At 45.4% G+C, this 19,032-nt stretch overlaps 2 protein-coding genes across 2 annotated transcripts in view; one reads left to right on the forward strand and one right to left on the reverse strand.

Annotated features, from left to right (window-relative positions):
- morn5 (MORN repeat containing 5) overlaps positions 1-5,195 on the reverse strand; it is a gene marked incomplete at both ends in the record, with an annotated part of 10,028 nt that extends 4,833 nt beyond the window's left edge. Inside the window, 4 exons of the mRNA XM_084486484.1 lie at positions 3,270-3,401; positions 3,780-3,891; positions 4,854-5,001; positions 5,155-5,195. Of these exons, the coding sequence (XP_084342610.1) occupies positions 3,270-3,401; positions 3,780-3,891; positions 4,854-5,001; positions 5,155-5,195 (433 nt within the window). The remainder of the gene's footprint in view (positions 1-3,269; positions 3,402-3,779; positions 3,892-4,853; positions 5,002-5,154) is intronic.
- Positions 5,196-5,615: 420 nt separating this feature from the next.
- ndufa8 (NADH:ubiquinone oxidoreductase subunit A8) lies at positions 5,616-10,746 on the forward strand. The gene is made up of 4 exons (XM_084486166.1): positions 5,616-5,774; positions 6,407-6,570; positions 9,649-9,814; positions 10,256-10,746. Exons 1-4 carry the CDS (start codon positions 5,724-5,726, stop codon positions 10,391-10,393), a joined length of 519 nt encoding a protein of 172 aa, XP_084342292.1. The 5' UTR covers positions 5,616-5,723; the 3' UTR covers positions 10,394-10,746.
- Positions 10,747-19,032: the final 8,286 nt, after the last annotated feature.

Here is a 19,032-nt window from a genome sequence, read left to right on the forward strand (position 1 = left end):
AAGAGACAAAGGAGCTCATTGGAAATGTAATGTCATATGGCTTCATCCCTACTACGCGGGTCTATATATGATGCATTTTTTTTTCCTCCCTGCTTTGATGATGTCTGGGCGCTCTGAAGCCAGAATGTCCTCAGGTATGTTCAGCTTCGTGCCGGAGATATCCTGCCGACACATTCTGTAGCGCGGGCCTTTTCTCTTTTTTTTTCCTTTTAGTCTTCTGCAGATGGCATCCAAACAGCCTGGCCCCAACCCCTCTGGGGGAACGTCTATTGTTTTACCACTTGGCACGCAGCCAAATAGGAGTATTATTTTTCCAACTTAGCAACGGTTACCAGGCACCCATAAATCAGACGGGACGCAGGGGCTTGCGGGGTCGGTGGCGGCCGGTGAGATGGAGCTTAGATATTTCCGATAGAGCCCGTACAATGGGGGTTCTAGTGAGGTAGAACCCATCAACCCTTCCATGATGCAACGTGTGTCGGTACTTGTGTCAAACGGCCCCTTCCTGTCTGATTCAGACAGCGCCCCCCTGGCCCGGGATTTACTGTAGAGGAGGCCTGGGTCTTTAGTCTATAGGACGCCTGGGGCTTTACTGTAGAGGACGGCTTGGTCTTTACTGTAGAGGACAGCTGGGTCTTTACTGTAGAGGTCTTTACTGTAGAGGACCTTTGGGTCTTTACTGTAGAGGATGGCTGAGTCTTTACTGTAGAGATCTTTACTGTAGAGGACCTTTGGGTCTTTACTGTAGAGGACGGCTGGGTCTTTACTGTAGAGGTCTTTACTGTAGAGGACCTTTGGGTCTTTACTGTAGAGGACCTTTGGGTCTTTACTGTAGAGGACGGCTGGGTCTTTACTGTAGAGATCTTTACTGTAGAGGACCTTTGGGTCTTTACTGTAGAGGACGGCTGGGTCTTTACTGTAGAGGTCTTTACTGTAGAGGACCTTTGGGTCTTTACTGCAGGGGACGGCCAAGTCTACTGCAGAGGTCTTTACTGAAGAGCCTTCTCAAATGTGGCTTCCCTCCCTTCCCTTGGCTTGCAAGACGGAGACCGTGCAGCAACAAATAGCAACTTCACACCCACTGTGACCAATAGGCCCGCACTTCTCTGGGCTGAAAATACATCTGCACAGGATGCAGGAGGAGACGCTCCCACATGCAGAGGGGAGAACCTGTGTTTGTGTGTTTGCAAGGCTGAGTTGCTTTCTTTCCATGGCTGCACAACATGCATGGTTGTAAATGCTCATAGGCAGGAACTCAAATTCACTGTCAGTCCCTTTGGGTAAAAGCGACATGTAAATGACTGAATAGTAAATCGGAAGTTGTGTGTGAGTGTGTGTGACTCTGGATTGGTGTCTTGAGCCTGTCCTCCAGCCCCACCCCCCCCCCCCAGGAACATAAACAAGTATAAGATAGTAACCTGAACCACACACACACACACATACAAACACAGTAACGGCCCTAACGATTGAAAAGGCTCTGACCTTAATTTGAATACATAACCTTATCAAAAACACACAAGCACACGAGTCTCGTTTAGCTAAATGTGAACCAGAAAGCTATCCGCAGTCTATAGTGCCAAAGAGCTCTCTTCCGTTGTGAAACATGTGTATACATGAACACACGAACACACACACCCCTCCCACACACACACACACACACACACACTATAGATATGCACAGGCATTTAGAATCGTAAACCCTTCTAATTCATGACATCGTCGGATGATGCGAATCACCGTGAGGAGTTAAAAAACTGGCAGAGAAGGTTGGAATTCCTCGGTTGAGACCTGACAGAGCCCATCTCCCTCAAATGAGGAGCTCTGACATTGGGCACCCGATAAATGGAAAAAATGTGTTTTCAATTTTCCACTTAAAAAAAAGAAACTGGAAAAAATATATACAAAAAACACCATCATATAGACGTATGGATGTCAGATGAGTTTGAACAATAACCTATCCACAGAGGGTCAAACGGGGAGCTAGTTTATTGTCTTTTGTTTATTGTCTATGACAAAAATTGCGTCCCTTAAGGTAAGTGACGTGCTACTTGACGCCTTGCTCTCCTAGCTTACTAGATCTTCCTCGATTCTAATATCTATACTAGTATAACAAGCATGAAATGTGTACCATATAACAAACTCTCTTTGTACAAAAGTTTGTCTGGAGCTTAACAGTCATGCAGTTCATATAGTTCAAATAATAATATTGTATCTATATTGTAATTGATATCATCCAATACAACTGAATAGTGTGTGTGTGTGTGTGTGTGTGTGTGTGTGTGTGTGTGTGTACATCTGTGTGTGTGTGTGTGTGTGTGTGTGTGTGTGTGTGTGTGTGTGTGTGTGTGTGTGTGTGTGTGTGTGTGTGTGTGTGTGTGTGTGTGTGACCCCGCCCTATGCCCCAAGTCAACTGGGATCAGCTTCATCCCGTCATGACCCTGACCCTTGACCCCCCTGACCCCGGACATGGCGGGTCAAGAGAGGTGATTGTTGATGTTTGGACAGGATGACATTCAGTCAGTTCACCTGAAGCAAGTCATCACCACGGTAAAGATCACTTCGGCAAAGTAAACCACCTCTCGAAGATCATTAGACACGACCGTGTCCGTCGCTACCCAACGGACGCCTCATACCGCCACACCTCTTGCATTGTAAATGTTTTAAGTGCATCAACTCATCGTGATGATGAAACAAATATCGGACGCAAATGTCCTTTACTTTACAACTACAGTGGCGTACCCGATCGTATCTGATGGGGTCAATTAATGTTGGCATATTAGTCTACAGCTTCTTCAAATGTTGATTCAAATGTAATTTCGCCATTCCAAATATTTGTCAATGAATGCTTCCTTTCAATTCAAAGGTTTGGGTTTTGAGACTGCATCAGCAGGTCAGAATAAAACACAATCACTTGTTTGTATTCCCTATGTTCCACATCCTAATATCCTCTTTGATAATACGGCAAATGAAGGACAGCCAAATACTAGTAGAGAGCGGAAGTGGCTCAGGAGCTCAATTGAGCGAATTGTCTGGCAACCGGAAGGTTCAAATACCCGGCTCCGCCTTGCTAAGTGTCAAGGTGTCCCTGAGCAAGACACCCTAAACCCTAACCGCTCCCAGTCCTCTGAGCAGCCACTGGTTTTAAAAGCGCTGAATAAATGCCGCCCATTCGCTCTCAGAATAAAGTATTATTAAAGCGTAGACGCCGTATCGGGTATCGTCAGTGTTTTAAAACACCAGAGTGCACCATGGGACGGATGGTGTCTCACCGGCCGTCCTGAGGAACGTCCCGCTGTAGGTGTTCACAACCCGGGTGGAGGGGTCGTAGAAACCGTCCCCACAGTCGTAGCACCCTTCCGGGATGACCCGCGGAGGGTGTGAGTCGGTCAGCTGAGACTCTCCTGTAGAGAACACATACACAGAGATGAATGGAGAGAAGGAGGCTGTTAAATAGACTGACCGGGTTATTCGAAAATTGTCTATATATTAGTTTAAGCTACTGTTTCTTAGCCCTTAGTCCCTTTTGTGACGTTAAGCCCTTTGTAGCATATTTTAAAAGTTGGAATTTAAATAAAAGTGATTATTATTATTTTCAAGTTTTTTTTTATTCTAAAGTGTGCCAATGTTTTCGTGAATCTATATTGCTATTATTTACCCTTTAGTTGTCTACAGGCAGGAGCAGGCGCGAACACAATACCTTTCTGCGCAGCCATTACCTACTATAAAAGTACTAAAGAGTGATGGAGTGGATCTGAGAGGATCAGTAGGTGCATGGTAACCTGCAGGTCTCAGTCCGTTGCATCTCTCGCTGTAGAAGCGCCGGTCGTACCCGTCACAGTAATCCCAGTCCTTGTCCTGGAAGACCAGACCGTCAGCAAAGATAAACGTCCCCTGGAGAACCAACGATAGAATACATGAATGAAACTCTACACGTTAGACGATAAATATACATATTGATATTTATATATTTCTTAAATTAATTGAAAACAATAACGTAATCCTTTATCAGATACATACATATATATGATATATCTTTATCAGATATACTGTATATGCTAAAGATATATCATATATATATATATATATATATACACACATACATATATTTATGTATATATTTATATAAACATATATATATATATATGTGTGTGTTTATGTTTGTATATATATATATATATATATATATATATATATATTTAACATGTGTAAATTAAGTTTAATAAAATGTTGATGCATCTGTAGCAGTAGACCAGGGGTCCATTGTGCCCGAATGGTAACCACTTGTATTTTAAATCATCAAAAGATGAGTACACTTATATGATATGCATGAATAATAGAATGATATCAGATGATATCAAATGATACCAGATATATGTATCTGGGTTGAAAACGAGTAGAAGGACACGTAAAAGTAGACAGAGAAACTCAATAACCAGGACAACAATGTGAGTGATTGCTAAAGGGGAACATATGTAGTGCTAACTATAACCAATGGGAAACACACACACACACACACACACAGACAAACCTATAGCAAGAGAAGCTTGCTCACACACACACACACACACACACACACACACACACACACACACACACACACACACACACACACACACACACATGCATAGACGTACAGCAAGAGCAGCTTGCTCTTGCTCACACACACACACACACACACACACACACACACACACACACATGCACAGGCGTAACACACACACACACACACACACACACACACACACATGCACTTGCGCACAATCACTCACAAACACACACACACACACACACACACACACACACACACACACACACACACACACACACACACACACACACACACACACACACACCTGTTTAGCCAGCCCCTTCTCCCATGTCGCTTCATATTTACTTCCATTCTGAAAGTGCATCACTCCTTTTCCATGAAACATCCCATCTTTTGTCTCACCAACGTATCTCGTCTCTGTGGGAAAGGTGTATTCACCAGTCCCTTCCATTCTGCAACATGACAACATTATCTTGACAATATATCAAACGAATTGTATTATATGCACTGCATGTTTTATAGTCAGTGACTTTTTCCATACATTGACAAGTGAAGCTGTGGTTATGGGTTGCATGACTACAACCACAACAACATTTTGGACCTACCTTCCATTTTTCAGATCTCCTTTGTAACTGCCTGGCTCCATTGTTATGTTCGCTGTCGTTTCTCCAACTGGACAAACAGAGACAGAGTGACGTCAGATCAGAGGATCAAAACATCAAGTTCGCTGCAGCAGTGACGAAGGATGGTGAATATTTATATTTGAAGGATCAAAACATCAAGTTCACCATTCAGTGCAGTGACGAAGGATGGTGTTGGTGGTGTATCCATGGAAACCAACAAGTGGCGCAAAATGACCTCCTGATATTTTGTTCCATCGTTTTTTGTTACACATATATTTAATATGGAAAGTAAAACGTTCTCAAAAATGTGTACATTGTAAATATATCACGTTGTTAAATATTAACAGCTCAATGTTGCGCATGTTCAAAAAGTATTGACGCTCATATGTTGGCCTACGTCATTTGTACGCGCCACCAAAACCGCGAGCATGCGCAGTAACCTGACCTTCCTAGTTACTGTCGCTCGTCTTGTAGTCCGACGAGGACCTTGGATGGGTGTTAGATTTAGCTTTTAATTTCCAGCGTTTGGGACAGTGTGCAAAGATTCAACCATGCCCACGAAGGTGGACCTGCCCACCCTGGACGAGCTCAGCGTTGATGAGGTGGGTCGAGATCCAATAGTATTTGACAGACCCCCAATGTGACATACCTAGCACAACATGCTAACTGGCTAACCCCAGCCCCGAGCCCGGGGTCCGCTTCAGGTCATGCTCCGTCCGCTGCTTTAGGGACATCTCTCTGGTGCCTGCTGTCTGCTATCTATCTCTCTCTCTCTGTCGTGTTAGTAGCAGTGTTGTCTGTAGACCAGGAGCCATTCTTTGGACGTTTATTCTTATCTCTTCTCTTACCCCTTCTCTTACATTCAGTTCACATATACAAAGCGTTATTATCCTACGATATTGATACATTCAGGTGCACACTAGTTTGTGCCTATTGTATAATGTAAAGTCGTTGTACCTCAGTGATGTTCAATGCATTACATTGAACTGTGATGACAGCAACGTTTAATCACCTACTTGGGTGCATTTGTTGTTGTACCCAATAAACACCTGTTATTACTAATGTCACAACTACCAATTGTTGTCCTTGCGAGCTATTTGAAATAGCTATTTTGTAATTAAGTCCATGGCTGTTGGACGAGTGTGACAAACTAACCCTACTTTAGAAACAAATATTAGCAAATGTGTGTGCTCCTTCTTCACCGGTCCTTAAGGTTCTGTTCTGCTCTCTGTAGGTCAACGTGTCATCCGCGGTGCTGAAGGCAGCAGCTCACCATTTTGGCTCCCAGTGTGACGCGCCCAACAAGGAGTTCATGCTGTGCCGCTGGGAGGAGAAAGACCCCAGGAAGTGTCTGGAAGAAGGCCGCAAAGTCAACGCGTGTGCACTGAACTTCTTCAGGTATACCAATGTTCTTTGGTCATCTATGCAAGGCACTATACTGGGTTTTTCCATGTCAGGCTTTGCTCTGAACGACATTATTTTGGCTGGTCTGGTTGGTAGAAATGATGATGAATTTTGAAACCCGTCCTTTTTTTCTGCCTCACCTGTTAGTGGAGGATATGCTAGATTGCAACCAAAGCACAGCACTGTGGTAGTGTTCTCATTGTTCATGTATTGACAGCTTGGATTGTGTCCAAGGCCACAATCTGAACAAAGCAACTAATACATTTTATTACTTAAGGAAAAGGTTAGACAGAAAAGGGCTCTGTATTTCATTGCAAACCCTTTACCATGTTTGGCAGGACCTTTTTATTTACAATTCAATATGTAAATATTTGCATCAGATGTTGGTTTCTGGGAAATATGTCTTCTCTCTGGTTCTTAGGTGTTTACTTGTTGATCACGTTAGATCAACAAGTAACTGGATTTTTATTATTTATTACACATGCATAATGGTTCTTGTATGTGCCTGACTTAACTCTTTAGTCAAGATGTATACATACTTCATTTAGACTGGGGAAAAATGAAATTAATCACTCTGCGAGTTGGCTAACAACTAGACCTGCCAAAACTAATATTTAGCAGTAATATTAAGCATATGTTAATACCTTGCTGTGGGCCTCGTGCCTGTCTCTCTGTGCCAAGTGTCAGCACAGTCATGTTCCATGTCTGCTCCCTCCCCCAAAGTGTTGTTGATAATAGCCGCTAATGGTATCCTAGTCACAATGAATTCATGTTAACACGTATAGCTTACCTGTTAGCTTCTTAAGCCAGAGTAACTGTACCACTGGTGTAATTATTTGTGCATGTTCAATAGATACTGCAAGGGATTATTTTATAGCATCTTGTTGGTGCACATTATGTCTACTTTGTGGCATCAATATCAAAATCACCAACTGTAATTCTTTCCTTGCCTTGAGTTATTGTCTTGAGCATTTAGCTCTTGTAGTCCTGTTATCGTCTGCAATGAGTCATTTATGCCAACATTAGTAATACATTGCGTTCTGCCGATTGTTCGCGCCATCCAGAAGCTTATTATTTGTAGCTTCATGGAGTTGAAGGAGTTATAGTCACATTTGCCTGCAGGGCTGTTGTCTTTTGGTGTGAGATTGGCATGTGGACGTATGTGCGCAGAACTCCTGTGCATGGCAACTAGCAGAAAGTACTGGATGGGTAATTACTGACCTCGGAAACTGTGGCCAGGATTAAAATAATTTGTACTTGCTCATTTCAGCTCAGGGTTTGAAGTTGTCAGTTTTAATTTTTTTCTTCAGAAAGAGTATTTTTACCCCTGTGCCTAAATTAGAAAAGAACATTTATTTTTGAAAAACACAGCTTTCCTGCTTTAACTTGTAATTTCCTTTTGGTCGGCCAGGACTCTTTATCGTTGAACACGACATCGTTGTCGTTTTATTGTTGTTGCTTCTTTCACAGTCAGGCCAGCCTGCTCAGACATAACAGTAGACGTGTGTATACATGACAGTCAATCATAAGTGAGCAGTGACGTTGAATGTCCCGCGGCTCCGTGATATTCTGGGCTTCCAGGACGTCTGTGGTCCTTTGTGGATATACAGAGAAATGGGCAACTTTGGCTGCAGTCTTCTTCTGTCCTCACTTTGGGTACGATCTGAGCTGTTGATGGGAGAAGGGTCTTATGGTTTCCTCTACATTTCTACTTTTTCTTTGAAACTAGTCCACCATCAAATCCACCATGTGGCATAAAGGCCACACTGTGGAGATTGTATATGTTATGAATAGTTATGGAGAGAAAATGTATCAAGAGATCTGCAGTGAAATAAATAAAATCGGTGAAGTCAACGAAACACAGTACTACCATACTTATGTATCAACAATACGTTTGGTTTCTACAAACGTTGAAAAGCGTCAGACTGACTCAGGCTGTCAAGGTTTGCTCTAGGCTGGTATGACTAAAGGATCGACTGTATTTGTATGATTTACAGTTAAGGAAAACTTTGTAATAAATACATCATTATGCAAATTATTGATTTTAATTATTATTAAGAGAACATGATTTATATATATGATTTATATCTATATTTATTTATATTGACTCTTTAGTATAATTAGCTTGGACATTAAAACCTCCCACCCTAGATTGGTGACCAGTTTATGCTGAGGTGTAGACAAGGTAACCAGACACAACTATAAGCTAGCTAACTATCGGCTCGGCTGTTCAGTGTCTGTCAAACTGCCAAGAGGAGGGGCTTGAGGAAGTTGTCTGGCGCATTTCACCCTAAACTGTTGTGTCTGTGTTTATGAAAGGTGTTTAGTGTGTGTGTGTGTGTGTGTGTGTGTGTGTGTAGGTGCATGCGTGTCTGGGTATTGAACAGGTTGTGGATTTCATCTCTAAATAACACCCACTTCTAAAAACAGGAACACGGGCCAGCCCCCCCCTGACCCAAACGTAAACGGAGGACTTGCGTGACGGAGGATCTGTAATTATCGTAATGGGACGTGGTTTCACCAACGTGTAATTGGGCCCTGGGCCCTGGAGCGCTTGTTTATGTTTTTTGGGAATTTGTCAAACACCTTTTTTTTTTTTTTTTCTTCTTCTTTAAGAGACACTCCATTCAAATGATCTGGTTATGACCTTACGGCTGGAAGAAGAAAAAAAAAACGACCCTGGCAATTCAGTTTACGTGTTCTTATCGGAGCGCTTGTCTTCCCAAAACTCACAATATCTTCTGGATCCCCTGGTGTAACGTGAGCACTACTGGAATGGCCCAATCTGATCCTAAATCCTGGGCCGTGCTCCCGCTCTCCCGGCCCAGGTTAATCTGATAAGAGGAGGGGGGATTTGTACTCCCTGGTTCCCATGGTTCTCTGTCAGGTTCTATCTCTCGGGCAAATCAAAGGGAAACTCTGACGCCCTCGCAGAGCTCTGGAACCGAGATGACGGCTTTTCTCTTTTCTCTGACTCTGATCCAGTTGGATGGCGGAGCGTTTACACTCGACCCCTTTTGACATTGTGTGTGTGTGTGTGTGTGCGCGTGTGCGTGTGTGTGTGCGTTGCAGGCAGATAAAGGGCCACTGTGCGGAGTCGTTCACGGAGTACTGGACCTGTCTGGACTACTCCAACATCGCCGAGCTGCGCCGCTGCCGCTCCGAGCAGAAGAGCTTCGACGGCTGCGTCCTGGACAAGCTGGGCTGGCAGAGGCCCGACCTCGGGGAGCTGTCCAAGGTGAGCCAGGGAAGCGCCGGGAGGGGGGCAGAGTGATCTGTGATTGGCCGGTTTGGAGATTCGGGGGTTAATGATTGACAACGGGAATGTCCTATAGAGTAGGGCGTGAGGACAAAGGAGTCTGGTGGTTTGGTTTATGCTGGAGGTTATGAATGCGTGAGACGTGCTGAAGCTGCTCAAAGGGAGACGAGGGTAAAGAACAGAGAGGCATTATGCTAAAACTGGCGAGTGGACAACTTGGAAAATGAGAATTGCTCCATTTTGTTGCGTGTCAGACTTATTCATGTCATGAATAATCCAATATTTCTCATACGATCTATCAAATGAATTCCACAAGTTCTATACAACTATGTTCAATAAGACTAGTTTCCTTTTAAGCAAGGCCAGGGGTGACCCACCCCACACACCACTGACCCACCTCTCACTGTTTCCCCCCGCAAGGTGACCAAGGTGAATACCAGCCGGCCCGTCCCAGACAACCCCTACCACTCCCGGCCCCGCCCCGAGCCCAACCAGGCCATCGAGGGCAAGCTGCAGCCCGCCAAGCACGGCAGCAAGATGTTCTTCTGGAGCTGGTGAGGGGAGGGCCGGAGCCACGGGGCCCCTGGAGGTGACCTCTCTCTCTCTCTCTCTCCCCGGGGGAGAGAGACGGTCCGAGACACCAGAATGTACCGTGGAATCCCCCCATCATCCAATCACGTCCGCGTAGTCCGTTAAGGGGTCGGTTCTGACGGGGGGGCCCCCGTGGCACCAACCTGGCTCTTCCGGCGTTGTCAAACCCTTTCTGACTCAAAGAATAGTTCTGTGAACAAGGCTTGCCTCTCCTATCTCTCCTCATGCCCTTATGTAAATGTAACCAGTGGACAAACAACAACGCACGGTGTTATGGTTTGTGTTGGGAAAAACTATAATAAAAGTCTAATTTAAAACTCTTTGTTTTTTTGGGATATTTGTATTACGACTTTAAATGCTTTTCTACCCTTTCGTCCACGTTTCCAAAACATAAATCTCATACGGACGTCACGAAGGGTGGTGTGACCCGACGTCAGCGCAAAGTGTCTCCGCTTTGGCAACACCTTGTTTACACGCCTGTGTTTTGTCAGAGCGCGTATTATTGTCACGCTGATGCGGAGGGCGGAGGGGGGGGGGGGGGGAGGGGGAGGGGGGGTCGGAGGTCAGGGTCATTACCTACGGCCAGAGGCTAGCGGCTTCTGCTTCCTCCTTTTCTCCCCGCCGGCTTCCTGTCTTTGACTTGCGGCCAGGAGAGGAGTCATGTTGAAGATACGCAGGGCCTTTAGTGTGCTGCCAACGCCTGTCGGTTGTGGGTGTGCCTGCGCGCACACACACAGAGACAGACACACACGCACGCACGCACACACGCACACACACGTCCACCACTGACCTGGGTTTCAAGAGCGGAAGTCTATGTCAAGACGGGTCGTCCTGCGGAACAACGCTAGTTGCGCCGTTTGAATAAAACTATTTTGATCAAAAGCCAGGAATGATCGGGAGTGTACTAAAAATATGTTTATTTACGTGTATCCACAAAAGTGTTTGAGGTCGCTGTCTTTCATCCCCGTGGTCTGGCCGCTTCGGATTAACTTTTATGTTGTTGTGTGGTTTGACTTCTTGTTCCGTCTCCAGCTCTAAGCATGCTGGGTATTGACCCTCAGTCAGGTGGTTGATTCCTATTGGGACCAATAGGCCCCGCCGCTCGCAGTTTGACAGCTAGCACGCATGAGCACACAAGTGGTGACGCGAGGGTGTAGCTCAGTCTTGCGATGGAAGGAGGTCTCTTGTCCGTCTCAAAAGTATATCTTTGGGTATTTATATTCATAAGCTGACCGTCGGGAACCTTTGGGCCTCATGAGGAATGTCAACAGTGAAAATCTTTGAGTTGAATTAGTGTATCGCTCGCTCTCTTGCTTTCTCTCCCCCTCTCGCGGTGTCCCATGTCTTCATGGTTTATGTGAGTCTTCTGAAAAGGTCCCCAGTGTATCCCAGGAGGAGGTGTGCTCTGGACCTGTGGCCTATGAGAGACTCACTTCCAACCCGTCGAGAGAGAGAGAGAGAGAGAGAGAGAAGGAGAAAAGATACAAGTTAATCAATAAACTGGAGGTTTATCTGGTCTGGTGGTTTCTTATAATAATAATTTTCTCGAGTGAGCCGGCTGATAGTTATCTCCTCCCAATATAATGTACACGATCCTTCATGGATACAAAGCTTAGTTTGACCCTATTGGATGCACCTTGCTCTCTTCACCCGGGGTCCCGACCTTAGAAGGAACCAATAAACCTTTCTGCGCTCCTCCGTTCATTCTGTCTCAATAAACCCGTTGTATCCTCTGTACCTTGTGTACACGCCTACATCTTTCTCGTAACTTATTCTCTAACCAAAACCTCAGATGGTTTCCGTAAGTGTCGGAATAAAACTGAAAAAGTGTTGACCCGAGGTGAGGGGAAAGTGAGGTGTGAAGGAGGCAGGGGGAGAAAACTGGAGGCAAATAAACACGAAAAAGAAAGAAAAATAAGCAGCAGAATGGCTGCAGGCAGGGGTCGGGAGGCAAGATGGCCGCCGCAGCGGGGTGAATCAGACTCATTATGTATATCGAAGGAAAAAAGGGGGCTCGGAATACAAAGCAGACGTCCAGACGGACCCCCGGGGGGGGGGGGGGGGGGGTTGGGGGTGGGGGGGGGGGCCTGATGGCGGAGCCCCGAGGCTCGTGGCAGCGCCTCCATCTCAGGAAGCAGAAGGTCATCGTTGTTTGACTCCGAAGCACCGCAGGAAACGGTCTCTGGCACAGGAAAGAAATACAATACTGGACTCTTAGAGCGTCGCGGCCCACCGGGGCGGTCCGCCACCGTGCTGGCACACACTCGGAGCGCTCGCCCCCCCACCCCTCCCCCCCCCCCCACCCCCCCCCCCCCGTGGCAAACAGACGCATAAAGCCTGACGCGGGTCCGTCACGTTGCTCAGGCTTTGTGCGTCTGTTTGTTCGATTGTGACTCGTTGTGACCGATGATGAGTCTTTCATGTGTAGCCTGCTCCGTGACAGAACTGCACCGCTGCAGAATGTTTTCTTATTTTTAATTTTAAACATGGTACGCTCAAAATAGTGTGCTGTGAAAAAACATTCAATATTGAGTAATCCGGAATATTCTTGAAGCTTTTAAACGTTCTTTCTCTTCTAGAGTTATATAATACTGATTAAATCCTTGATAATAATAATAATTCATTCATTTTTATTGATTGGCAGCTATTAAGCTCTTTTTCCAAAGATTAAACTTACTCTTAATTTTCTCTATTCACTCAAATACATCATACAAGGGAGACCACCAGATGCACCCACACACACACACGCACACACACACGCACACACACACACACACACACACACACACACACACACACAATCATTATTTTAGCAAAAGGGTACACAGCAACACCCCTACACCACACCACGCACACATGAGAGTGCGTGGTGTGCAGTGTGTGTGCGCGCTGTGTAGTGTGTGCTGCGTATCGATGCCATTAGGAGGTCCACAACAACATGTGGGTGCACTTGATTTGACAGCCCCTGAGAGGTGGGGGTGTCCTTGATTTGTTTACGTTGGTTTCCTTGTGCTCTCATGAGGCTCTGTGATCTGAGAGCTGCATGTCGTTGAGTGCTTCTCTTCATGTCTCCTCTCATCCCCTCAGACACACACACACGCACACACACGCACACGCACACACTCACACACACACACATATGCTTTGAACTGCAGCCATGCTGGTTGTAGGGGCTAGAACACACACACACACACACACACACACACACACAAGCACGCCCAAGCATGCAGGGGTGCATGCACGCACACACACGCACACACACACACACACACACACACACACACACACACACACACACACACACACGCACGCGTACACGTACATACGCCCAGGCACATGCATGCACGCATTCACACACACACACACACACACACACACACACACACACACACACACACACACACACACACACACACACACACCTGCACACACACACACACACACACACACACACACACACACACACACGCATACACACACACGCATACATATGCATGCAGGCCCAAGCACGCACGTATGCAGGCATGCGAACACACACCGATGCACACACCGGCCCACGCCGTATCACCCGATGTTGTGCACTAAGCTCTTATTGCTGCAGAATATTCTCCATTAATTTCTGATGTCGCCCAGGGTCAACAGCGCCCAGTAGTTAGAGATAGCGTGTATTTATTTCACATGGATGTGATGTTTGAAGGCTTGAGAAAGCTTTGGTCGTTTTCATCAACTCTGTTTATAACCAAACCGCCTTCCCCCACCGTCGGCGACTGTGAAGCCCCAGCACAGCGTGAGGGAAAAGATCCTTCTAAATGACACCTCATTACCCAACAATAGCACAGACACACACACAATGCATGCCGCTACATACACACACTGATGCATGCATCCACACGCACACACACACACACACACACACACACACACACACACATCCTAGACTCTGTCACAGCGTGGACTGCGGCTGGTGAGAGAGTGCTGATGCGCTTCACAGCAGAGCTGTTTTCGTGCGGCTGTTTTCTCAAGGCCTGTAAACGCCGCGCTTAAACCAACACTCAGCGGTCGTCCTGAAGGCTAGCCCCTGCGGCGCGCAGCGGGCAGAAGGCTACAAGACACAGCGGGCGTCCTTTTGGCTCGGTAGCATCCTAGAAAATCAAAGCTATATACACACGCGCGCTCACACACACACACACACACACACACACACACACACACCACACACACACACACGCACAAGGATACACAGTCACATGCAGGCATGGTCAGCTTTGTAATGACACTGGTCTGCGTTGGGAGAGATCCCTATGATATGTATTATATATCATATGAACATGAAGTGTTTTCTTGTATTAATCACTTGCCTTTCTCCATTTGATCACTTGCATTGGTTTGTTGTCCAAAAGAAAATGTGGCAAAGTTAAACATTTGTACATTTTGAATCAATTTGAATCAAACAAAAATATATTTTAAACTCATAAGCAATATGAATAATATACACATCGGTAAAATATCGATAAAAAAATGTTGCTTTTCATATCAAGGCGTCGAGCAGTGTTAGCACCTGTGCTCTTATCACGTGTGGTCGTGGAATCATTGAACTGGATCTGGTGCGTTCAGCCTGAACCAGTGCTTGAGGAATACTTAAAGAAGTGTCCACATGGAACTTCCCCCGTCGGCCTCGTGTGTTTGTTCTGCGGTGTCTGAAGACCTGACGAGACGAGGAGTCCCCCCTCCTGCCAGGGCGTCTGTCACACAGATTAACACTCCACACGCTGTGGTCTACCAGCAACACGACGCGCTATTGGATTAGTCTGCAGGTGTGTGTGTGTGTGTGTGTAAGTGTGTGTGTGTGTGTGTGTGTGCGTGTGTGTGTGTGTGTGTGTGTGTATGTTTTGTGTTGGGGTGCACATGTTCAAAACATACGTCACATTGTTTATTTGTGCACAAAATGTGTAATTGCAGCTGTAGGTGTGGTGTGGGGTGTGTTCGGTGTGAGTGTGTCTGTGAGTTTGTGTGTGTGTGTGTGTGTGTGTGTGTGTGAGTGTGTGTGTGTGTGTGTGTGTGTGTGTGTGTGTGTCTGAGTGTGTGCACGCTACATCTCCTTCTGGTCTCGGTCGTGTTTATTTTGGCAGGATCCCAGTCCTTCATCACTTTTCTGCTGATAGCTCCTTCTCTCCCCACTCCCTCTCTCCGTCTCCCCCCCCTAACCCCCCTCCCTCTCGCCGGCCCTCCCCCTCCTCTCCGTCTCTCCCCCTTATGCTCTCCATCCCTCCGGGCTGTTTTACAAGTCTTCTGCAGCCTGCCTTCCTCTGCGTGCCGCCATCCAATCCACTTTCTACTTGTCACCATCTCCTTTTGTGAATCCTCGCCTCCTCTCTCTCTCTCTTCACCTCTCTTTACCTCTCCTCACCTCTCCTCCTCTATCTCCTCTCTCCCTTATATTTTGGTGTTTTACTGTTTCTAGAGGAACAACCTGGTCAGACCTACACCCTGACTCTAATCTTTTGGTTGTCTTGGACTATTCTCTACAATCTGCTTTCCTTCCTATTGTGCTTCCTTCCATATTGCCTTCCTTCCTTCCCTCCTTGTATTCCCTTTATTTCTTTTCATTTACTTCTTTTATTTTAATTATGAACATTCCATATTTCTTACACACACACACACACACACACACACACACACACACACACACACACACGTCCAGCTGGCATAGGAACCATAAACAGCACTCCTGGTAGTAGCGGGGTTAACTAAATCAAAAATTGTATCTGACTAACTCATTGTGGGTGTTTGTTGTGTGTGCACGTGCGTGCATGCATGCATGCATGCATGCATGTGTGTGTGTGTGTGTGTGTGTGTGTGTGTGTGTGTGTGTGTGTGTGTGCATGTGCGTGTGTGTGGTTTCCTACAAGGTACACTGGGGCATTCCGCCGCAGTGCGCTCATGTAAACAGCACTAGTTAAAAGGGACCAATAGCCGCGGCTCAAACTACACAGCGCCGCGCCGCAGCTACTCTGGTGGGTTCCTATCAGACGCACACACACACACACACACAGGCTTGGGTTTCCTTACGCATGTCAAGGTGGGTTAGCATCCCCCTCCCCCCCCCGCCCCACCGTGGCCCTGTGTCGGCCCTCAACGAGGGCCCCGGTGGGCTATCACTCACAAAGAAAGGGCCCTTCCATGTCCCTCTACCCCTCGCTCCCCCCCCCTCTCTCTCTGTCTCTCCCTCTCTCTCTTTGCTTCCCCTCTCTCTCCCTCTCTATCTCTCTCCTTCCCCCTTCTCTACCTCTCTCTATTTCCCCTTCCCTCCCCCCTCTGGCTGTCTCTCTCCCTTTCTCTCTCTCTCTCTCTCCCTCTCTCTCCCTCAGCCTCCTACTGTACTTCTATGTACAGTGTGTAGACTTTCCCTGCATGAGCCCATCATGGTGTATGTCTGCTGGCCCCTGTATTCAGAGGTATGGTTTTGAAAGCTGTTTATGCTTTGTTGGATCCTGTTGGTATTCATTAGGCTCCATTTGAATGATTTGTCCAAAAAAAAAAAGTAAAAAGAACAAAAAAGACCGAACGAAAATTGGATGGACATATATATGGACGGACACGTTATGCTTTATGACAAGCGTGAGCCAGACATTCCACTGTTTGAGCATTCTTGGGTTCTGTTTACATCAGTAAATATAGATCTGAAAAAAAAAGAATACTTAACACATAAATAAGTCGGTTGAAATTGAGCTCTGAGAATAATCAGAAGTGATAAAATCATCAAACGCTCAAGTGGAATGAAGGGAGCGGGTTCGACGCCAAAGATACTGAGTCTCTGTCGGCCATGTTGTCGGGTCGGAGCTTCGTCAGGTAAAGATGAATTCAACCACCTGAGATTGGAAGAGAGAAAAGTATTGATAATCATAAAGCTTCCACATTGACCTAGCCGGTTAACGTCCTGCACTACAGTCCAATCACACCACGTCGAGCTAACGCGTTAGCATCCTGCGCGCTAAACAAGTCCAACTACACCGACTGTTGCTTGGTTGTGAATACAGGCAGTTTGTGAGTCAAAACTAAAATAACGTTTTGCAAAAGGAAAATAAACGGACAGGGAATTTTCCTGGGAGGAAACCTTTAGTTTACTATATGACATGTTTCTTAATAGTGCTAAAGTGTTCAGTGTTCTTTAAATAAACAACGTGGAGTTTTGCATAGTGGGGCATGAAAGAATGCGGGAGTCTCACTGCCCCCTCCCACACATGTCAGCAATTTGGCTGCCTTGTGTATTTTGGATGGAGAGGAAAAAAAAAGAAAACGAAAAAACCCGGAGCATTTCAAAGTAAACGAAAGAAGGAAAGTCTTATCCGGCTGGCAGCTGCGCTCGGGACCAAATTGCTTTCAGCTGATGCGCCGCGGCTCAAACTTGCTTGGGTAATGTCAAGTGATGCACTGCAACACTGAGAAAACAACACAGAGCAGAAAATAAATAAGAGAGAGGAAGAAGAAATCCCCCAGAAGGTTCTAGTCCTTATCCAGGCATCCTGGGTGTATACATACACAATGTGTATGTACACAATGTGTATGTACACATTGTGCTCTTTAAACGATGAAAAAAAAAAATAATAAAAAAAAAAAATATATATATATATATCCACTGTATATATATACACATTGTACTCTTTAAACTACGAAAAATGTATATATATATATATATATATATATATATATATCCATTGTATATATATATAAACTATATATATATATATATTTACACATTGTATTATTTAAACTATGGACATTGTTGGTATAAAAATGTATGCAACGGATGGGACACAATATTTGATACAGGAATCAAAACAGAGTCTGAATACTGATGCGTTTGACTTGCAAATCTGCTCATTTTCATTTGGAATGATTTACCAAATTAGGGTCATGACTCACAATCCTACGATGGCTCATGACCTGGCTCAAAATCCAATCTGTAATATTTCACACCGTGATAGCTGCACATTTCTGACTCTCCTCAGATGACCACCGTTAAATTGTCAGAGATTATGTGTTTTAATGGACTTTAAAGGTTACAGAAGCAGTTTAGTGTGTTTTCAAAAGCTTTGGGGACTAATCATTTCTAATGACTTTAAAAGTACCGATGTTGTTAACAGAAATAGAGTAATGCTCAGTCAGGGCCATAGACACACAGGAAGTAGATCCTTAATCACAGCATTTCCAAGGGTTGACAAAGCACCTAATATAATGATCAAATGCATTCATAGTCTGTCCATTTTTATGAATCATGTTGCCTTGGCCCTAACTCAATAGAGACTGAAAAAGGTCAAATACAAGCTTTACAATAATTCCCCAGCCTTATCTCTCAACACACTGCATCAGTCGTAACCATGAGAACGCCCTCGTGAAGACCTTCGTGGAGTCAACACCAAACAGCTATCGCCATGGAAACGAAACCCCGCAACATGCCTTTATCCCAAAAACTAGGAAAGACCCTTCATGTTATATTTGGCAAAAAAAACATGCATTTTGCAAAAAAATGAATTTGTCCTGTTTTATTTCCACTCAGGCTATGGTCTCGATATAAAACTTGAAGAAACAAAACACGTTTTTTTTTT

The sequence above is a fragment of the Micromesistius poutassou genome, assembly GCF_964030765.1.
Source record: "Micromesistius poutassou genome assembly, chromosome: 22".
Lineage (NCBI taxonomy): Eukaryota > Metazoa > Chordata > Actinopteri > Gadiformes > Gadidae > Micromesistius > Micromesistius poutassou.

Coding starts and splice junctions, on each gene's coding strand:
- ndufa8 (XM_084486166.1), top strand. CDS start 5,724: ATGCCCACGAAGGTGGACCTGCCCACCCTGGACGAGCTCAGCGTTGAT. Junction 5,775..6,406: donor ACGAGCTCAGCGTTGATGAG/GTGGGTCGAGAT, acceptor TGCTCTCTGTAG/GTCAACGTGTCATCCGCGGT. Junction 9,815..10,255: donor ACCTCGGGGAGCTGTCCAAG/GTGAGCCAGGGA, acceptor TCCCCCCGCAAG/GTGACCAAGGTGAATACCAG.